This window comes from Gallinula chloropus (genome assembly GCF_964237585.1).
Source record: "Gallinula chloropus genome assembly, chromosome: 16".
Classification (NCBI taxonomy): Eukaryota; Metazoa; Chordata; class Aves; order Gruiformes; family Rallidae; genus Gallinula; species Gallinula chloropus.
Window position 1 is genome coordinate 3,769,893 of NC_140101.1, and position 18,179 is coordinate 3,788,071.

Here is an 18,179-nt window from a genome sequence, read left to right on the forward strand (position 1 = left end):
AGAAATCCGCTCGTGGGACAGCGGAAGCTCAGCAGGGGCGCAGCGAGGCCGTTAATGAGTGAAGCCATCGCTTCGGTGGAATAAATGATTACAGGCAAAAGCTGCAAAAGGGGCAGATCACTGACCTAGAGAAATTCAAAGCAAGCCAGAAGCTCTCTGGCTCCCTGGGGCTTTTTCATCTTCCAAATACTTGTTTGCAGGGATAAAAGGTCCGTGGAGAGGCTTGATTGCTTATTAGCTTTAGCTTCTGCCACTGCTGGGAAGAGCAGATGTGGTGCCCACGCTGCTGGGTGCTTCCCAGCACAAAATGTGCTCGCTGTGCCCACAGCAGCTGCCCACCCGCTTGCTCACACGCTGGTGCTCGGGCTGTGGGCAGAGGTGACCTGTGCTCCCTGGAGAGCTGCTTTTGCTTTGGGGCTGGGGACTGATGATCCTCTCCAGGCTCTGGACTCTTGCTGTGTCTGCCAGGTGTGCTTGCAGCTGTGGTATCTAACCAAAGCGGTGCCAGGGGATGGATGTATTTGGGAGGGAGCAAAAGCATCGATATTTTTGAAAGCTCTGGGGAAATATAAAAATAAACCCAAAAAACCAAACACACTGTGGTTCTGAAATGGCTCATCTGCTGTTGCTTCTGTTTTCCCTGCTTCAGTCTAGGTTTTGTGTCTGCACACTGACCCAGGCTGGGGTGCAGCATGCCCAGAAATGTTCCTGCGGTTCATGTGCTGAAGCTCTTTGGGCTGGCCACTGCCCCAGGCCATGCTGTGTGTATCCAAGAGGCCTCATGCACCCCAAAAGAGCAGGATTTATTGCCTGAACACTGTGCTGTTTTGCTGCACCTGCCTGGTCCATCCAATCCTTCCAGGAAATCCCAAGCAGGAATACAGCAGCTCTGGCAATGCTCTCCACACGTGTGCTCCGCAGGGATCTTCAGCAGAGGTTGGGAAGAGATGAACTGCTTTGTTTTTGCATGGTGCTATTTTAACAAGTCAATGCCAAAGGTAATAAATCTGTCCTACGTAAAATTAGAGAGTGGTTTACTCTACAAACTACTCCTGCGTGCTCTGAGGCTGGGAGTAGAGCTGCACGTGGCTCCTGTCCAGCACAGCCTGCTCGTACCTTTCCGTCAGAGGACCGAAAAAGGGCTCTCTTGCTGTCTGTAAAATGTAATTACTGATACTGCAGCAACACAAAGACTTGTTTAGCTTAGTAAATGTTGCTCCATGGCACCTTGGAGGAGCATCAGTGAGATGGGATGTGGCTGGGTGCAGCCTGATGTCTTGTTTCTTCATGTGCCTCCCAGAGCTGACTGAAATCAGTGTCTCAAGGGAGGGAATAGAAGAGAAATGTGCAGGTTTGCTGTCATGTGCTGCTTATGCAGGGTGGGTGGATGGATGGATGGATGGATGGATGGATGGATGGATGGATGGATGGAGAACATGTTGCGTTTCTCTTGCCTCTCTGCATCCTGGTTTTACCCTTCAAATCTTTGCACTTTTGCACTGGGCAGTAATCAGAATTTTATTTTCATGAGATTTTGACACTGGATAAAGCTGCCCACCATCCAAACACCAAAAGGGATGGAGTGGGTGGGAGATGGAGGAAATGCCCTCATCTCCATCGTCCTCTCCAGGATCTCAGACTTGCTCCATCCTTGCAGGCACTGGGGCAGAGCAAGTGACTGTTACTAAGGAAACATGCCTCAAAACTGCTAACGGCAACATCAGCTAGATGTAGGGATGATGATATCTTCAAAGGAAGTGGGTTGCTAATTCAAATACTCCTGTCAGAGTTTCCTGGCTGAAAACTTGTTTAATGAATTCCCAGGTGATGTTTGAAGGATGAGATGCTCTTGGCTTAAGGTGTCCTGCTTTCAGAGGTGGTGAGAGCAAGGGGTCTGCTGGCCTGCAGACAAGTGTGTGCATCCAATCTGGTTCTTCACCTCCTTCCTCCCTAGAGAAGGGAAAAAAAAATGCCAAGAGGCTGGGAGCATAGAGGGTTTTATTCATCTGACTGATAATAGGAGCTAAATAAAGGCTTTGGAAAAAAAAAAAACCCAACCATTTCTCTGGCAATATTGGTTGGGCAGAGCTGTACAGGAACTAAACATGGAATGAAAAGTCTGGCTTTTCTGCCAGCTCTATTTTTGGAGCTGCTGCTGTCTTTGTATCTCAGCTTTCTCAGCAGACACACTTGAAGCAGGCAATCTGCCTTAATTTTCTTTCCAGCAGGCTGTGATATCTTTCAAGGTAAGGATGTTGCATGGAGGAGTAGGGGACTCACCAGATGTGATAGAAACCCCTCTGAATACCAGGATGTGGGTCCTGTCCTGTCCCAGGTTCAGGTTCCCTGCGGTCACAGACTCCTGAAGGTCTTCTGACCCTTAGTGTGCTGCAGGGAGTGGGTGTGCAAGTTGGCTGGCTTCTTTATGTCCCAAAATTGCAGTCACAGCTGGGATAAAATGCAGTAGGAGTCTCAGCAGGGCACAGCAGTGCTAGTTTGGGTGCAGAGCAGAGGGATTGTGTTTGCCTTTGAGAGCAGGAGCAGGGATACTGGAACTGGGCTTCAGCTGAGGGGCTGAATGTCCACCCAGAGGTTCTTGTTCTTTCCAGCAGTAAAAGATAAAGGTTAGCATTCTAGTCTTTAGGCTAGATAGATGGGTCTTAAATATCTCCAGAGAAGGAGACTCTACACCCCCCTGGGCAGCCTGTCACCCTCACCGTGAAGAAGTTCTTCCGCATATTGGTATGAAACTTCCTGTGCTTCAACTTGAGGCCACTGCCCCTTGTCCTTTCCCCACAGACACTGAGAAGAGGCTGGCCATTTCCCCTGTGTCCCACACTTGAGATGTTTATAAACATTGATCAGATCCCCTCTCAGGCTTCTCAAGTCTGAACAGCCCCAGTTCATTCAGCCTTTCCTCGTAGGGGTGATGGTTCAGGCCTTAATCATATTTGTGGTCCTCTGCTGGACTCTTTCCAGGAGAAAAGTGCCTGACCCTGTTGCTCCCCTGTCCTGGGAGCTTGTAGACCAGGGCTTGCAACTAGCAGTGCTGGTTCTTCTTTTGGCTGCCTGCACTTTGTGTGGCACTGAGCCCTGGGCTTGGTTTTGCATCGAGTTTGAGTGTTTGAGCAAAGCCCAACTCTCACCACGCACCGATACAGCTGGACCGTAACCCATGCTCTCCAGGGGCTGGGGACTTCTGAGAACTGGAAGCACATGAAGAATTTGGACTTGAGGATGTTTCTTTCCAGCACGAAACTGGACAGCAAGGAGGACCTCCCAGGAAGTCCATGGGATTTACTGACTTGTAGCTGGCGATAAATGCAGGAGGGAAGGATGTACCTCATAGTTCTAATTTTATGTTTGTAGCTGCTGTTTGTTCAGAGCCCGGGCTGTCCTGGTGCCTGAGACCAGAACACATGTAGGAGGTATGCTGGAGCCACTGTTCACCTTGTTCAGCTAAAGGCTATGCAAGATTCCAGCAGCAGCATTCATTTATTCCCTAGTAGAGTAAAACTGTGGGAGGATTTACAGCACAGTGAAGGTGTAACTTCACTGGCTGGTACTCAGCCCTGTGTCAAGAGGCAGATGCTCAGCTGTGAGACCTGGTCCTGCAGAGAACGCAGCTGCCTGAGCTGAAGCCTCTTGGCCTTTGCGAGCAAATAGCAGCTCTGCTGAGAGGGTGAAGGGGCAGAAAGTGTTCGTCCTCTTAAAAAAAGCTGAGTCTCATATGCAGGATCACGTGGATAGCCACTGGGATCTAGGTCCCTCCACCCTGAGCATCTCTCTAGAGCCCCCTTCACTGTAGGTGGGAACCAAAGCGATCCCTGATAAGTGGGAGGAGAGGCTGTCCCAGAGCCAGAGGAGTATCCAGCAGGTGCCTAAGGAGGTTTTTGTCTGTGTGTCCTGCTGAGGAGCAGACTGACCTGATGCTGATCTGCAGAGCTGTGCTCATCCTTTTGCTCCACACACGCACAGCAGTGCTCAGACCCCCTCGTCTGAGCAGCCACAGCAAGACACACTTTATGGATGACTTGATGTATTGAAATGCCTCTTCCTTGTCTCTTTTTTTCCCCTTAAGCCTATTGCTTGTCAGGGCTGTTTTGGAGGTGTGTTATTATTAATACTTGCCCTCTAGCTCGAGGCTGTGTGTGGCTGGGGCAGGGCTGGGGTGCAGGCTGCTCTTCTGGCCCTCCCGCCCTTGGTTACGGCTGGGGCAGGCACGGAGCCATCCTTTTCCTGCCCGTGTAGAAGGTCCCTCTGGTCTTTGGGGGGGATGTATGCTCATACAGCACCAGCTTTGTATGAAGGAGGGACTCCTGAGCTATAAATCTCTGCTTTTCAAGCACTAAACTCCCTTTTGGGCTGTTTTTGACGTTAGGAATTTTCTCCGATAAGAGAACTTTATTTGCCTTTAAATATCACTTTGTGACAGGATGATGGAGTGGGGATTCTTGGAGCGAGCCCGTGCCAGCCGGCGAAGGGAAACTCTGCTGGGCCTTTTGTTTCTCTCTAGCACTGACATTTCAGCTCTTTAAAAGAGCACGTTTATTTTATTCTTGGCAGGGGTTGTGCGTGCACGTGTCAGTGTCCAGACAGATGGGAGCAGCCCAGTGTTAGGGCTGCGCTGAAGCCAAGTGGGTCTCCTGCTCCCAGTGGCACCTGGGGAAGAGGAGCTGTGCTGGGGCTCAAGCTGGAGGTCCTGCAGGGACCTCCAGCAGGGAGGGCTGCCCTGTAGAGAGCCTTTAAAACCAAAATGAAGCAAAAACCAAAAAAAATCCAATAGGATCATGAGGATCTAGCTCCCTCTACCCTGAGCATCTCTCCTGAGCCCCCTTTGCTGTGTGCAAGGTGCAGTCAGATATTTCCAGGCTGGCAGTCTGGGGTGTCACCTGTGACCCCAGAACAGCTTCACAGGTGGTTTACAGCCCTCAGGTCAAGGCCAAATCCAAGGTCTTGTGCAGCACAACTGCTCAGTGCAGCCTGTAGCCACCAAGTCTGTGCTTTGTTTGCCTTGAGGCCGGTGGGAGCTGAGCTCCCTATCTGGCTCCTACCAGCAGCCAAGCACTATCGTGATCCCTTTAGATACGGATGGGTTTGCTCTGTAGGCTGCTCATGAGCAGCAGGATCTGCAAAGTGCCAGCTCCTTCATTCAGCTTGGTTCCCACTAAGCTCTCTCTGGTTTTATGATGCCTGGAGCAGCCAACTAACCCTGTGTTCCTTTCTTTCAGCTCTTCCACGTGGCATATGTCCTGATCAAATTTGCCAATTCCCCTCGCCCGGACCTCTGGGTGCTAGAGCGATCTACTGACTTTGGCCTTACCTACAAGCCCTGGCAGTACTTTGCCTGTAAGTATGCCCGTGATACAAAGGAGCTGCAGCTCGGTGTCATGCAGCCAGGCCACAGTGAAGACAGCTCTTTGTGCAAGCACAGGCTGGGTTCTGAGTTGTCCCTGTGCCACTGCAGCAATGTGGTGCACATCCTCTCTTTCCTCTGCCCAGGACAGCTGTGAAATTTGGGTCAGAGAGGCTGAGTGGAGCTGTGGTGCACCTTAGGGCAGGAGAGCTCTGGCTTTTGGAGACTAAATCTGTGTTTTTAAAATGCTGCTCACCTACATCTGGGCAGATGCTGAGGTTGACACCATTGTTAATAATCAGGTATTGCTGATGTAGGTCTGGAACATGAGATTTCTTATCGCCTCCTCCCTGCCCTCCTCTCTCTGCCCTGTACTGTATCCAAACTGGCCTGTTTCCTCTTCTCCAGAAGCAAACTGGGCGCTGTTGCAGGCAAGTCTGGAGGGAGAAAACAGCCCTGTGCACTTGCAGCACTGGAGATGGGACGCAGCCTACTTGCTGCCCAGGACCCTTGTCCTGCCACTGTGCAGGATGGGATCAGGGACAGCCGCCTGGAAAGAGTGGCTGCAGAGGTCCAGTCTGTGCATTTGGCTTGCCTGTTCTCTGGTTAAAATCTGTTCCCTTCAGAAACAGCTGGCTGTGCAGATCTCTCTTCCCCAAGGGGCTGTGGGCAGCCAGATGCTGAGGAACTTGTTAACCACCAGTCCCCGCCCAGAGACAGTGGCAGTAATTGGGAGAAGATGTGAATTAAGGTCTACAGCCAGAACTTAAAACCTGCTGAGGAAGGACCTTGGAGCACTCAGAGGCTTTGCCCTGGGCTGCCCCAAAAGGCTCATGTTTCTGCCCGTCCATGCTTTGGCTTTGCTGGCTGTTGCTTGTGCAACAGGAAAGAGCTGCAGCCATTTCTCCTGCTGTGTTGCCTTAGTGTGGCAGTTCCTCTAGCATGGATGTTTTCCCCTTGGCTGTGTGCTGCTTAGGAATCGCTGCTGTCAAATTGCCTGCTTTGCTTTTTTTTATCACTGAGAATTTCCCTTCCAGCTCCAAAGCCTCTTGGGGCCTGTGACAGTCACATTACTGCATGGGCTGGGGCTGAGCGGGGACCTCTTCCCCCTGCTTGCTTGTTTCTGCAGGCAGTGGTGATGCTGTGATGTCCTATTCCCTCCCGCAGCATCAGGCCCTGCTACCACTCCCCTCAAGAAGCAACCTACAGTGCCACAGCCCAGTGGAAAATTCCCATGGAAATCAAGAGGTGGGGGCTACAAAACCCACCAGATTGGCTCACACCATTAGTCCTTTGTGGAGGTTTATTTTTGACATGGGGAATTCTGTAGGTGGTCTAATAAAAACGCTGGTCAGTTCAGCAAGAGGGTTAAAAGCAGCCAGAGGCCATGTAAGCATCCTTAAGGGCACCAGCGAGCCCAGCTGGGGGTTTCACTGTCCTCCCTGCCCCTGGCTCAGCTCACTGTGGGAGTTGTTCGGTTCCCTGGGCTGCCCTGTGCTCCCCAGCCAGGCTGCTGGAGTGCCTGGGCTCAGCTTTGTGGGTGGAGGGAAGAAATGACTCTCGGGGGAAGCATCTGTCCGTGCAGCTGATGGGCTGTCTCAGGGAGGGGGGCTGGAGGGACCGTGGCAATGTGAATCCTCCGTGCATGGCAGCGGGGAGGAACCCTGCTTTCCTTGGCCACCAAAGGAGAAGCAGCAGCTCTGGGGAGAGATTTATGGTGGTCTTTATCTGTGTGAAGGGTTCCCCAAGTAGTGTTTCAAACAGGGACAGGATATGAACGATGCCCAGTCCCAGCTGTCCATGCAGAGCCTCTCGTGTCCCAGGGCATCACACTGTGCAGGACCAGGGGGCAGGATTAGCCCCTTTTATCTGGCTTTGCTGGGCAGTGGCACCGTGGAGGGGAAGGGAAGGCAGCTGCAGTGCAGAACAAGGCTCTGTCCTGTTCTCCTCCGGTCTGCTGTTTCCTCACAGCATAGCTGTGGTTTCAGGCTGATGGGTTACTTGTTTTTAGCTCAGAGATAGAGCATCCTGGCTCATGCTGTTGTGTAGATTGGCAATAACTGGAGGAATTTTTTTGGTTTTCCCAAGAAGCTGCTCTTGCTGAGCATCCTGTCTCCGTGCCCAGCCACGACAGTGCTCTGGAAATCAATCATTTCAAGCCAGTGGTGACAGGCTCCTTGCCTGGGGCTTCAGAATAAATTGCCTTTAGAAAAGCACCCGGTGAGGCTTGGCAGCCAGAGAGATCTGGTGCTAATGTTTCCACACCATCCTCCTGTGGATGCAACTGAGCTTCTGCTGTTGCCAAAACAGTGTTTCGTGGAGTGGTGCCACCTTGCTGGAGATGAGGTGTGGGCGGGTGCAAGGCAGAGGTGAAGGCAGGGGAGGCAGAAGCTCTCTGTGCTTCCCCCCCCCTTCCCCATCCTCCTGTCTGGCTTAGCCTGCCCGTGCAGCACACAACACAGGGGGACATGCCTTCTGGATGCACCTTGCAGCAGATTTTGGAGGATTATTCCTATGCATTAGGCTAGCATTTCCCCATCAGCTCCCTGAGTGAGCTGAGCAGTGCTGGCAGGAGCAGCAGGTTGTGTCAGATGCCTCTTCCTCTTTTTTTCTCCCTATGAAAACACCTTCAGGAGTGCTGCAGCAACATGTGCTTCAGCACACATGGCTGAGAGCTCCCAGTGCAGGTGGGAAGGAGCAGCAGCCTGTGTCCCAGGCATGCAGCTCCAGGGATGTAGCCTGAGAGTAGCACTGTGTAGGTTTTAAATGTGCTTGCTGCCTGTGCAACCAGATCCAAAACTGCCCCAGCACATTCACTTGGTTTGGCTGGCTCTGCCTGCTCTGGGATGTTGGACATCCTGGGGATGAGGGTGCTGGATGTGTGGGAATGGCTGTACAGGGAAGCCACAGGGTGTTCCTGCAGCTGCAAGGAGCTTCTTGGGGTGCGGTGTCCCCAAAGCAGGTTGCAGGCCAGCAGTGTGGCTGCCTGGCTGTGCCTTCCCTGGCTTTAGCCAGCCTTGCATTGCCTTTGCCACTTAGTGGCAGCAGCCATTGGTCCCTGTCCCCAAGGAGTGGTTTGGGGTGGTTTGAGCATTTCTGTTCTGTTGCATTGGTTTGAGGGTGATCATGGAGTTCAGAGTAAGGTGGGAGAAGGATATGTCCTGCAGGCAGTCACTCTGCTTCTCCCAAATACCACAAGCCCCATCCTCACACCTCTGTGTCCAGCCTGTGTGTGGGAGATGCTGCAGTGCTGGCTGGGGCTTGTGGTTGTACGGCTCTGTGCTGGGGTGCTTTCTGGGACTTATCAGAGAGGTTAAGGAGCCACATGAACGTGATAGTGCAAGTTCCTATGCCTGGAGCAAAGCTGTAGCAGCAAACAGCCCTTCACTTCAGCAGAAGTGGTGTGACAAATCCAGTGCCAGCAAGGCAGCAAAGTCCAACCAGGGTTAGAGCTGAGATGCTGAAATTGAGATGGGTTTCTGTGAAGGTGGTCACAGTAGGTACTGTGCCTGTTCTCACCTCCTGCCTCTGAGGTAACTCAATACAGGCAGATGATTTGAGGGATTTCCTGACCGTGCCTATTACTCTCACAGCAGAGTAAGTTCTCCTTGGTGGAGTACATGCACCAGGGTTAACGATCCAAAGCAATCTGTGTAGTAAATGCTTAACAAAGAGTACGTACCCTTCCCTCGTGCTGATCCGTGTGGGAAAATGAACACAGGGCTCTGAATTGTTCCTCTTTTCTTACTGCTCTCATCTCTGGTTGATGAACAGCTTCCAAGAGGGACTGCATTGAGAAGTTTGGGCTGCAAACCGTGGATCGTATTGCCAAGGATGACCATGCCATCTGCACCACCGAATACTCCCGCATTGTGCCATTGGAAAATGGGGAGGTGAGCCCTTCCACGTTTCCCCCCCACACCCCAGGATATCCAGGGTTTCTCAGTGATTGTAGGTACTCTTACTAGTTGTTTCCCTCCTGACTTCTTGGATGCCACTTAAACTTCTCAGTTAGATGAAGAGACCAGCAGGGACCTGACTCACATGTCATGAAGAGAAGCAAAGGTTGGGTTTGGCTGAGGGAGGGATTAATTTCTTGCCCTCTCAGAGGATTACACAGATATGTGTTCCCTCCTTGTGTTCACAGATCGTTGTGTCTCTGGTGAATGGGCGCCCAGGAGCCATGAACTTCTCCTACTCTCCTCTTCTGCGGAATTTCACGAAAGCCACCAACATCAGACTGCGCTTCCTGCAGACAAACACTCTGCTGGGGCACCTGATGGGCAAAGCTTTAAGGGACCCGACAGTGACAAGGAGGGTAAGGCAGCCCTTGATGCTTCTTGCTTATGAGGTGGAGGTGTTGGAAGACTTCATGTGCCTCCTCTGGGGAGGAGACATCCCTGGATGTTGCTTGTGAGGGTTTCTTCTCTCTCTACTTGTGCTCCCCAAGCTGAAGGCATCTACCACGCTGGCCGTGGCTGGAGCTGGAGGCTGCTTGGGAAGGACTGAGCTTAGCACCAATGGTGTGAAACCAGGAGAAAGCTTCTTGGTGTATCACCTGGCTTTTTGGCTGCACTGGGAGAACCAGCTTGTAGCTAATGGGCTTTGTTAGCCCTGGCAGGTCTTATCATAGGCAGATGCTGCAGCCTACAAGGTCCAGCTTGTCACTGTTGGGGAAATAGCCCGACACATCACTTGACTTGCTGAATCCTGAGTAGGGCACTTGGGAAGCTTATTCATAAAGATACTAATGACCAACTTTTCTTGTGCTCTCCAGTACTACTACAGCATCAAAGATATCAGCATTGGAGGGCGCTGCGTCTGCCATGGCCATGCAGATGTCTGTGATGCCAAAGACCCTAATGACCCTTACAGGTACGTCAAAGTCCCAGATCTGTGTAAAAGTGTTTGAAGATATCATAGGCTCTGCTGTCCTGTTCTTCTCAGGAGAACCATAGCCTGGTTATGTATGTAGCTAAACAAATGCTGTTTGTGAAGGAACAAGAGCATGCAAAGCAGTTACATTTTGGCTCACAGGACTCTCCCCATCCGCCTTGGCAACTTGAAATGCCAAAGAACTGCTTCAAACCATAAAGTGTTGCTTCTTAGCCATCTGTTTGCAGCCTGGATGCTGCCTTCATGAAGGGGATGTGTAGGTTAAGCTGGACAAGGGAAGCTTACATCTCTTTCTCATCAGGATCATGTAGAGCTTTTGGATCTTCTAAAATAAAATTCCAGTGAGCCCCAGCCAAGTTTAAAGCTGCTAAATATTAAAACAAAGATATTTTGGTAAGCAACTCTGCCTTAGGGCGCCAAACTCTAGCAAAGGGAAGTTCATAAGCGTTTGAACATACAGTTCCTTGGGGTTGTTGTAGATTTTAGTGTTGCTGGATGTGCACTACACCCAAGTACCAGGGCAGAAGGGCTTCCTGATTCTTCAAAGTGATTCTTTAACCAAGGAACTCAGTGACATTTCTTGGATATATCGATGGCTCAGGACTCTCCAAGGAAGGGAGGGAAAGTTGAGGATGGAGAGATCCTTGTTCAGTGCCCCTTCTGCCAGCGACTATCTCTGCCTCCCAGAATTCCTCTCCTCCACTCTCATTGGGATGCATTTGGCATCTTTGCTCCTGGCCCCTAACTGTGCTCTAATGTTGCAGCACATGTTTGTGAGCAGCTGTTGTGCTTCACCCAGAGCAGATCCCACTTGCTGGGAGGAGAAAACATTTCCTACTTGGGTGCTTTGTACAGTCAGCATGTAACATCTGTGAAGCCCTTCAGGATACATGAGGACAAAACAGAACCTCTCATAGCATTGCTGTGCCCAGGAGCCCAGAGGAGTCAGCAGAAATGTGATACTTTCTTTGGAGAAAATGAGCGATGGGTGAAAAGCTGCCATTCTCCAGGGCTCTAGCAGCAGCTGTGTCCAGCCTTCCTGCTGAAGCAGGCGCTGCTGGGCACTCATCCCACCCCTCTGTCTCCCTGATGTAGCGTGGATACCTGGTGATACCTGCCGTAATGCTGCGTGACAGGAGGGGTGGCAGAGGCAGCTGGGGCTCGGGCACACTGTCCCTTCATGTCATGGGTCCCAGCTGTCAGGAACATCATTCCTGAACATCATTCTGTGCCACCCCTCTGAGTAGGTGCAGTGTGTCCCTCTGCATGCATCCTGTCTCTTCAGGTTGATGTATGACAGCCGCAGGGTGAGGAGATGCAAATAGAGGGAGACAGGGAATGTGAGTTGACCTGGCCCAAATAAAAGCCCCATTTAGTCTCAGCCTGGCTGGGAGGTCTCTGCGTCTCCTTCTAACTTCTCTCTTGTGCACATGCCTGTGTTTCTTGTGCCTGTTGCCCAGAAAGGCAGGACAAGCGCTTTGATAGAGGTGAGGTGAGCTACAAATCTTGGCAGAGATGTTAGGACGTGATGGAGCGTGTTTGTGAGCTGACTTCCTGGCCATAAATGATAATGTTTATCCAGCTTTGGAAAGTTGCTCTGAAGTGCCAAGTTACGGAGGCTGCACATCCAGCTGTGTGAAGTTGGCAGCACGTCTGCTCCCCGTACAGGCCTGCAGTGGGTGGGCAGATACAGGACCCTTTTCACAACTGTCTCTCTCTGTCCCGAGATCAAATGAGCTGAATTAGGCAGAGGGAAGGAAAGTTCCCTTGGTTCAAGGTGAACAGCAGGATCAGATGCAAAGCTTTCTCCTGGCAAACCCCCGTGAGCAGTCAGATAAGCATCAGCAGGGACCTGAGAGCCCAGACAGTAATTAACCCGTGGCTGCTGCTGATGTGAGCTCAAGAGAACCCTGCAAGTGCTCTCACTCTGATAAAAGCAGATGTTTGATAAGAGCAGATGTTCCCATGGGCTCAGCCATAGATGCCACAAGCCAGAGAGGGGACAACCAAGGTGTCCAGCTGCTGCGTCTGTGCCTGATGCTGAAGATAACCAGCAAGACAGCAGCACCCTGGCTGACCAGAAGCAGATCTGCAGGAGGAGATCCAGGATGCTTTCCCATCCTGTATCCTGGACACCACTCTGCTGTTTCCCATTGTGGAAGGGAAGCTCCTTGTGTGCTGGTGGACGGATGCCATCTGCGAGTCCCTTTTGCAGGTGGTTTTCACCAGTACTGAGAAGGGATTAGAGGAAGGGGCTTTCTTTCCTTGCTTGTGCTACTCAGATGTCCCAGACAAATCCAGATGCTGCAGCGCTTGTGTGCTGCTCTGAGCTCTGACACAGCTGCTCACTGGAAGCTGTTTGTGCTGTTACTCAGCATCAGCTCCAGTGGGAAGACTGTGGCTTTATTTTTTACCACAGGACAACCAGGAAATATGTGCTATGTGAACACAGCCGCTCCCTCTTCTTCCTTGTATATATTCAGTCAATGAAACATGTAAATATTGTAGCTTGTGCACATTGGTCCATAATTCATTAGCAGCGCGGACTCGGCACAAGGTGCGGTAAAGCTGCCGTGATAGATGAGCTCTCTTGAGAGGTCGCTGCTAACTCTGGACAGCAGAGACTAAATAAACAGCTCCTCCTCCATCTGAAATGTGCATCTTTGCTCACTGAGTGCCCTCTTTTGCGTTCCTGGAACTGAACCAGTGTTTTCTAAACATCTTGAACATTAAAGAGCCGGGGTGTGTGGCTGGAGCCACATCCTCCATCCAGGGTGATTAACACTGCTCAGGAGGTTTGTAAGTTCACTGACTCAGTGACCACCTTTCTCCATACATACATACATTGCCATATGGATGGTAATCTTGATCCCCAGCTGCTGCCATGGAAAGAAAACATAAAATTTTGTTTCCTTGCAAGTGTTGAGTGGTGCCAGTCAGCCAGGTGAGAGGTCTGTGGGTGACTTCACCACAGAGGCACAGCCAAGGTTTGCCTGTTGTTATGTCTCCCTCTTGGTTCTGCAAAACACTGGGAGAACAAAGCATCTGGTGAATGTTTTGGGGTTCATTGCTGCTGCTTAGGCTCCAGCCAACCCCTCAGGGGCTTGGTTTCTGCCCAGACTCTGCCAGTCACAGCTGGGTAGGGACAGGGCATCATGTGTACTCGAAGAGCTGACTGTGGCTGTGTCAGGGTGTCTGCAAGGGGAGGAACATCAGTGGGGCTGGACTGGGAGCAGGGCACAAACACCTCCTGCCTCTCAAGGTATGGGTCCTGCCTGCATTCTCCTGAACTTCCAGATTGTCCCATCTTTCATTGGAAGGAGTCCACTTGTCCCATGCTGATGCCCCTGACCACTTGCTATACACACACTCGCAAGCCCCACACCATAAAAACACATGTAGGTGGAACCCAGGATGTTCAGCTCACTGCAGCCATGGCAGAGTGTGTCTGCACCCCTGCATCTCACCCAGAATGACTGCTCCTTTTGTTTCTGATGTTTTAAAAAATTACATTCTTTTTTAAACACTGCTTTTGAATGGAAAAGCATGGGAGGAGGGAGAGATGGGAGTGGCAACCCGGCCCTGAGGGGAAATGAGTAATTGCACAGATAAAAGCTGGAACATGCTGTATTATCCATAAGTCTAATACAACAGAAAGCGTTTGTGTTGGATGGGAATTGCCTTCTGCTAAGTGGAAGTTTTGGAGCTGATGTCACTGATGTTAATGAATCACCGTTGCGGTCGAGCAGGGACGAGATCTGTCGCTCGACCGACGGTCGAGATTTCTTGCCTGGCGCCTCCGGAGCCGCCTGTTTACCCAGCACAGCCCTGCCTGTGCTGGCTGCAGAGAGCAGGAGGTGTGTTTCACAGGGAGCGTGGGGCCAGTGTCTGCTGAGAGGCTTCATTCAAATCTCATGGTCTTCCTCTCTGCAAGCACAGGTCTGCCTGGAGCAGTGTGGCTCCATCCCTCTCCAGCTCTGGGATTTTGTTTATTCCCTTCACGCTGCCCCTGCACAGTGGTGGGAACATCTTCATGTGCCTGCACCATGCTGCTCCCTTCCAAGTAGTTTGCTTCAGCTCAGGTTCCTCCTGCTGCTGTCTCTGACTGTTTTGCCATCTGTGGAGCTGACTCTGGGCAGAAGCACACTTACTTTTCTTGTTAATAGATCCTGGTGTCCCTATAAAGCAAAGAGGAGCAATGATGGAGGAGAAGGAGAGGAGGGAATGGCACTGGAAGAGTGAAGTCTGGCGTTTGGCTCAGAAAAAAAATCAACAATTCAAAAGTGAAAAGGAAATGGTGCCTTTGAAGCCTCCTTTCCAGCAGACTTGGATTAACACATGCCACTTGTTTGTGTAGCTGACTAGTGACAGTGCCATGCAGTGGGGCTGTGCAGCAGCTCCCCATCCCTGGCACGCCAGGCTTGGCTGTACCCCCTTCCTCTCCCTTGCAGGCTGCAGTGTGACTGCCAGCACAACACCTGCGGCGGGTCCTGCGACCGCTGCTGCCCTGGGTTCAACCAGTTCCCATGGAAGCCCGCCACCGCCGACAGTGCCAACGAATGCCAGCGTAAGTCAGAGTCAGGTTCTCCCTTCCTTCCCTTTCCAGCTGCTCTGCAAAGCGCAGATTGACGGTGCTCAGCCAGCCCTGTGATGCTGTGGTGCAGAGAAGCCCCCCAGTGATATACAGTGGGTTTGGTGGTGTGTGGAACGGGGTGGAGATCACTGGTGCTGCTGAGAGCACAGCTTGCTCCATGGGTAGTTGTGCTCCGTGAGGGCTCACACGGGGAGCCCCCGAGGTCTGTACGGGACTTTGATCCCACTTCTGTTCCAGTCCCCTCCCCCTCCTCCACATCCAAGGGTGCGTGCAGGCAAGATTTCATTGCTCAATTCTGTCTTCAAGATGAATTATGTTTGGATGTGTTTGCACACAGGATGTCTTTATTTGTCTAGAGAAACCTTTGGTAGATGCCGACAGTGGGATTTCTGCTGCAGTGGGAATGCAGAGCACGGAGCGTAGCTGTGTCACACGCTCTCGTAAACGCAGAGTAGGAAGGGGCTGCTGGATCCTAATCCCCTGGGTTTATAAAGAGTAGCCTCACCATGTGCTGGACAGTATGGCTCACCCCTCTCCTGGGTGGGATAACAGAGGCGAGTATGTTGCCCTCCAAACCAGACTCCTTGAGGCCCCTGAGTTAGGTAATTTCTCTTTCTCGTCTCTACACGCCTGCACATACTTTACTCCTGGTTTGGTGCCGGCCGTGTTTGTCCGGTCGCAGACGAGACTTTGTGAGGGAGCTGCTGCTTCTGCACTTTTGAACTGGAAGACTTGTGGGAGCTTGGATGATCTTGTAACCCCCCTCAGATGTATTTGGGCATCTTTCCTCATTGAAAAATAACCCAGGAGGAGGAGTTTGTATCCCAAGATCCAGCTAGCGAGTGAAGGACCTCCACAGACTAGTGGCTCAGCTAATGCTCTCTGTGTTTTCAGCCTGCAATTGCAATGGCCATGCCCATGACTGCTACTACGACCCAGAGGTGGATCGCCACAAAGCCAGCAGAAGTCGTGAGGACAAGTTTGAAGGAGGTGGTGTTTGCATTAACTGTCAGGTAGGCTTGGAGAGCTCCCCTGGAAAATACTCTTGCAGCTTCTTGTGATTGTTTCCGCTGTCAGGCTGGAGTTGGGCTTTGCTGGCAGCTCTGCCAACCCCATCACACGCCTTCTGTTGTCTTAACTTGGTCTCTCTGTGAACATCTGGGCTCTTTGCCATAGATAAGAGGAGTGTGTGGCAGTGAAAACAAGATTTGGGTTCCTGGCTGTCCCCTGGGTAGTCCCGTTACCTTTCTGAGGCTGAGCACAGGGAGGGTGAACTTGGTGCTGAGCACATTGGGAATTTCTCTCTGACCACCCAAATGTCGGTGTCCTCAGCCTCTGAAGTTCCCAATGGAAGTGGGAAGTAGCTCTTCCACTCCCAAGGTGACCGTGAGCTGGTTAATTCCTGCAGTAGCATGAGGCTTTTGGCTGTGCTTTCCTGCTGGGAGGAAACAGATTGCTCCCATCCTCGTAGCACGAAGCAGTCAGGACATTTTACCACATGAAGCAAGTGGAATGAGCTTGAGGTCAGATACAAACCTGAAACTCAGACTGGGCTCGTGGGAGGATACATGGTCTGCAGGAAGTACTTAGTTTTCAAGTCGACATAAATGGAATTTTGCACAGATTGTGGTCTTCTGTGTGCTGGCACGTCCGAGTTGCTCCCTCTGGACCCTGAGCCTGTTAATAAACCTGGCAGATGAACACGAGTCCTGCTGCTAGAGGTGCTGATACCCCTCTACCCCACTGTCTTTCAGCATCACACCACTGGCATTAACTGTGAGAGGTGCATCCCAGGATACTACCGGTCCCCTGACCACCCCATCGACTCTCCGTACATTTGCTATCGTGAGTGTGATTTCCTCTGCAGGCTGTGGATGCCTGCTTTGGCTTGGTGTCTCTGGGAAGGGTGGTCTGAAGGATTGGGCTGAGAGATTTAGTGGCATCCAGCACCTTAAGAGATGTGGCTATGTGGGTGGCTCCTGCCACAGCTGGCACTGTCCATGGAAATGGATGTGCAGCATGCATGAAATCAGAAGTGGTGGCATTTTGTAAGGCTGGAATGAGCTAAAAATGCGTTGTTACCCCTGCTGCTGTCACAGGGCAATCCGGTCTTAGCTGCCATCTCTGTGCCCTTTCAGCTGGCACTTGCAGACCATTGCTCTGCAGGCACCAAGGTGGATTTCTGGGCAGCAGCGGGTTGTGTCTGTATTGCTGTGGAGCCCAGCTCAGTCTGGAAGCTGTGACACATTGGCTGTCCTGCGCTGCATCCTCACAGCAGTGTGTCACCACCACTTCTCCAGGGAAATTGGGATCTCCTGGAGAAGCAAGTCGGGGCTGTGCTGCTTTATTTGAGACTCTGTGGCGGGACGAGCACAGTGGGAGCAGTTCCTCTAAGGCAGACCCTGTTTGAAGAGGCAAAATCACACTTTTGATTTTTGGGGAGAATTATCAGTAGATGAGGGGGTCTGTAACAGAGGTTCTGTATCACAGTGATGCTTCTGTGGTGCTCGTGGCTGGCCAAGGGTCTCAGTTGGTGACATCCCCTGCTGGCTTGTCCCTCTCTGCAGGCTGTAACTGTGAGTCTGACTTCACTGACGGCACCTGCGAGGACCTGACCGGCCGCTGTTACTGCAAGCCCAACTACACCGGGGAGCACTGCGATGCCTGTGCCGAGGGATACATCAACTTCCCCCACTGCTACCGTAAGCAGAGGGTGCAGGACTGGGCTGTGGGACCATGGGGTGGCCAGGTCTGGGATACCCAGACCTAATTGGGGTTGCTCTCCAGTGGCCTGTGGTACTCCTGTTCCGGGGAGAGTACCTGCAGGTGGGAGAAAGCCCATGTTTGGCTTTGGTGAAGGCCAGATCAGAGCTGAGCTGGGCTGAACCCAGTTCTCTAGAGTCAGCAGGAGCTTCCCATTTGGCTGGAAATGGCACCTCTCCCTTTCTGTGACAGGGATCTTCCCGTGGTTGTAAAGGATCTTGGTTTAGTGGGACATCCACGTGTGTTCCACATTTTCATTCAGCCTGTTGGGCTGTGGGCCCACCAGCCCGGTGGGATCTGGACAAGTTTTCTCTGAGCACCTGTGATGACCTGTACAATGTCTCTTTCTCTCTCCAAAGCCGTTCCAGCTTTTGCTCACAATGATACCGGAGAACAAGTGCTCCCCGCAGGACAGATCATAAGTAAGCAGTGCCATTTTCCTTGCCACTTTGGCAGTCGTCATGCTTTATTGGGGTTACATCTCACCACCCAGTGCAGGATCAGGTTTTCAGCTTCAGAGACAGCCCTGACACAGAGCGGGTCTGGGGGAGGAGGGTGGGGGAGAGGAAG

At 51.8% G+C, this 18,179-nt stretch overlaps 1 protein-coding gene across 1 annotated transcript in view; it reads left to right on the forward strand.

The window, feature by feature from the left end:
* The window catches only part of LAMA5 (laminin subunit alpha 5), a gene marked incomplete at its 5' end in the record, with an annotated part of 88,676 nt that overhangs the window by 33,036 nt on the left and 37,461 nt on the right, over positions 1-18,179 (forward strand). Inside the window, 9 exons of the mRNA XM_084271712.1 lie at positions 5,232-5,349; positions 9,131-9,249; positions 9,504-9,674; positions 10,134-10,231; positions 14,704-14,819; positions 15,741-15,859; positions 16,601-16,691; positions 17,414-17,548; positions 17,969-18,031. Coding sequence (XP_084127838.1) covers positions 5,232-5,349; positions 9,131-9,249; positions 9,504-9,674; positions 10,134-10,231; positions 14,704-14,819; positions 15,741-15,859; positions 16,601-16,691; positions 17,414-17,548; positions 17,969-18,031 — 1,030 coding nt within the window. The remainder of the gene's footprint in view (positions 1-5,231; positions 5,350-9,130; positions 9,250-9,503; positions 9,675-10,133; positions 10,232-14,703; positions 14,820-15,740; positions 15,860-16,600; positions 16,692-17,413; positions 17,549-17,968; positions 18,032-18,179) is intronic.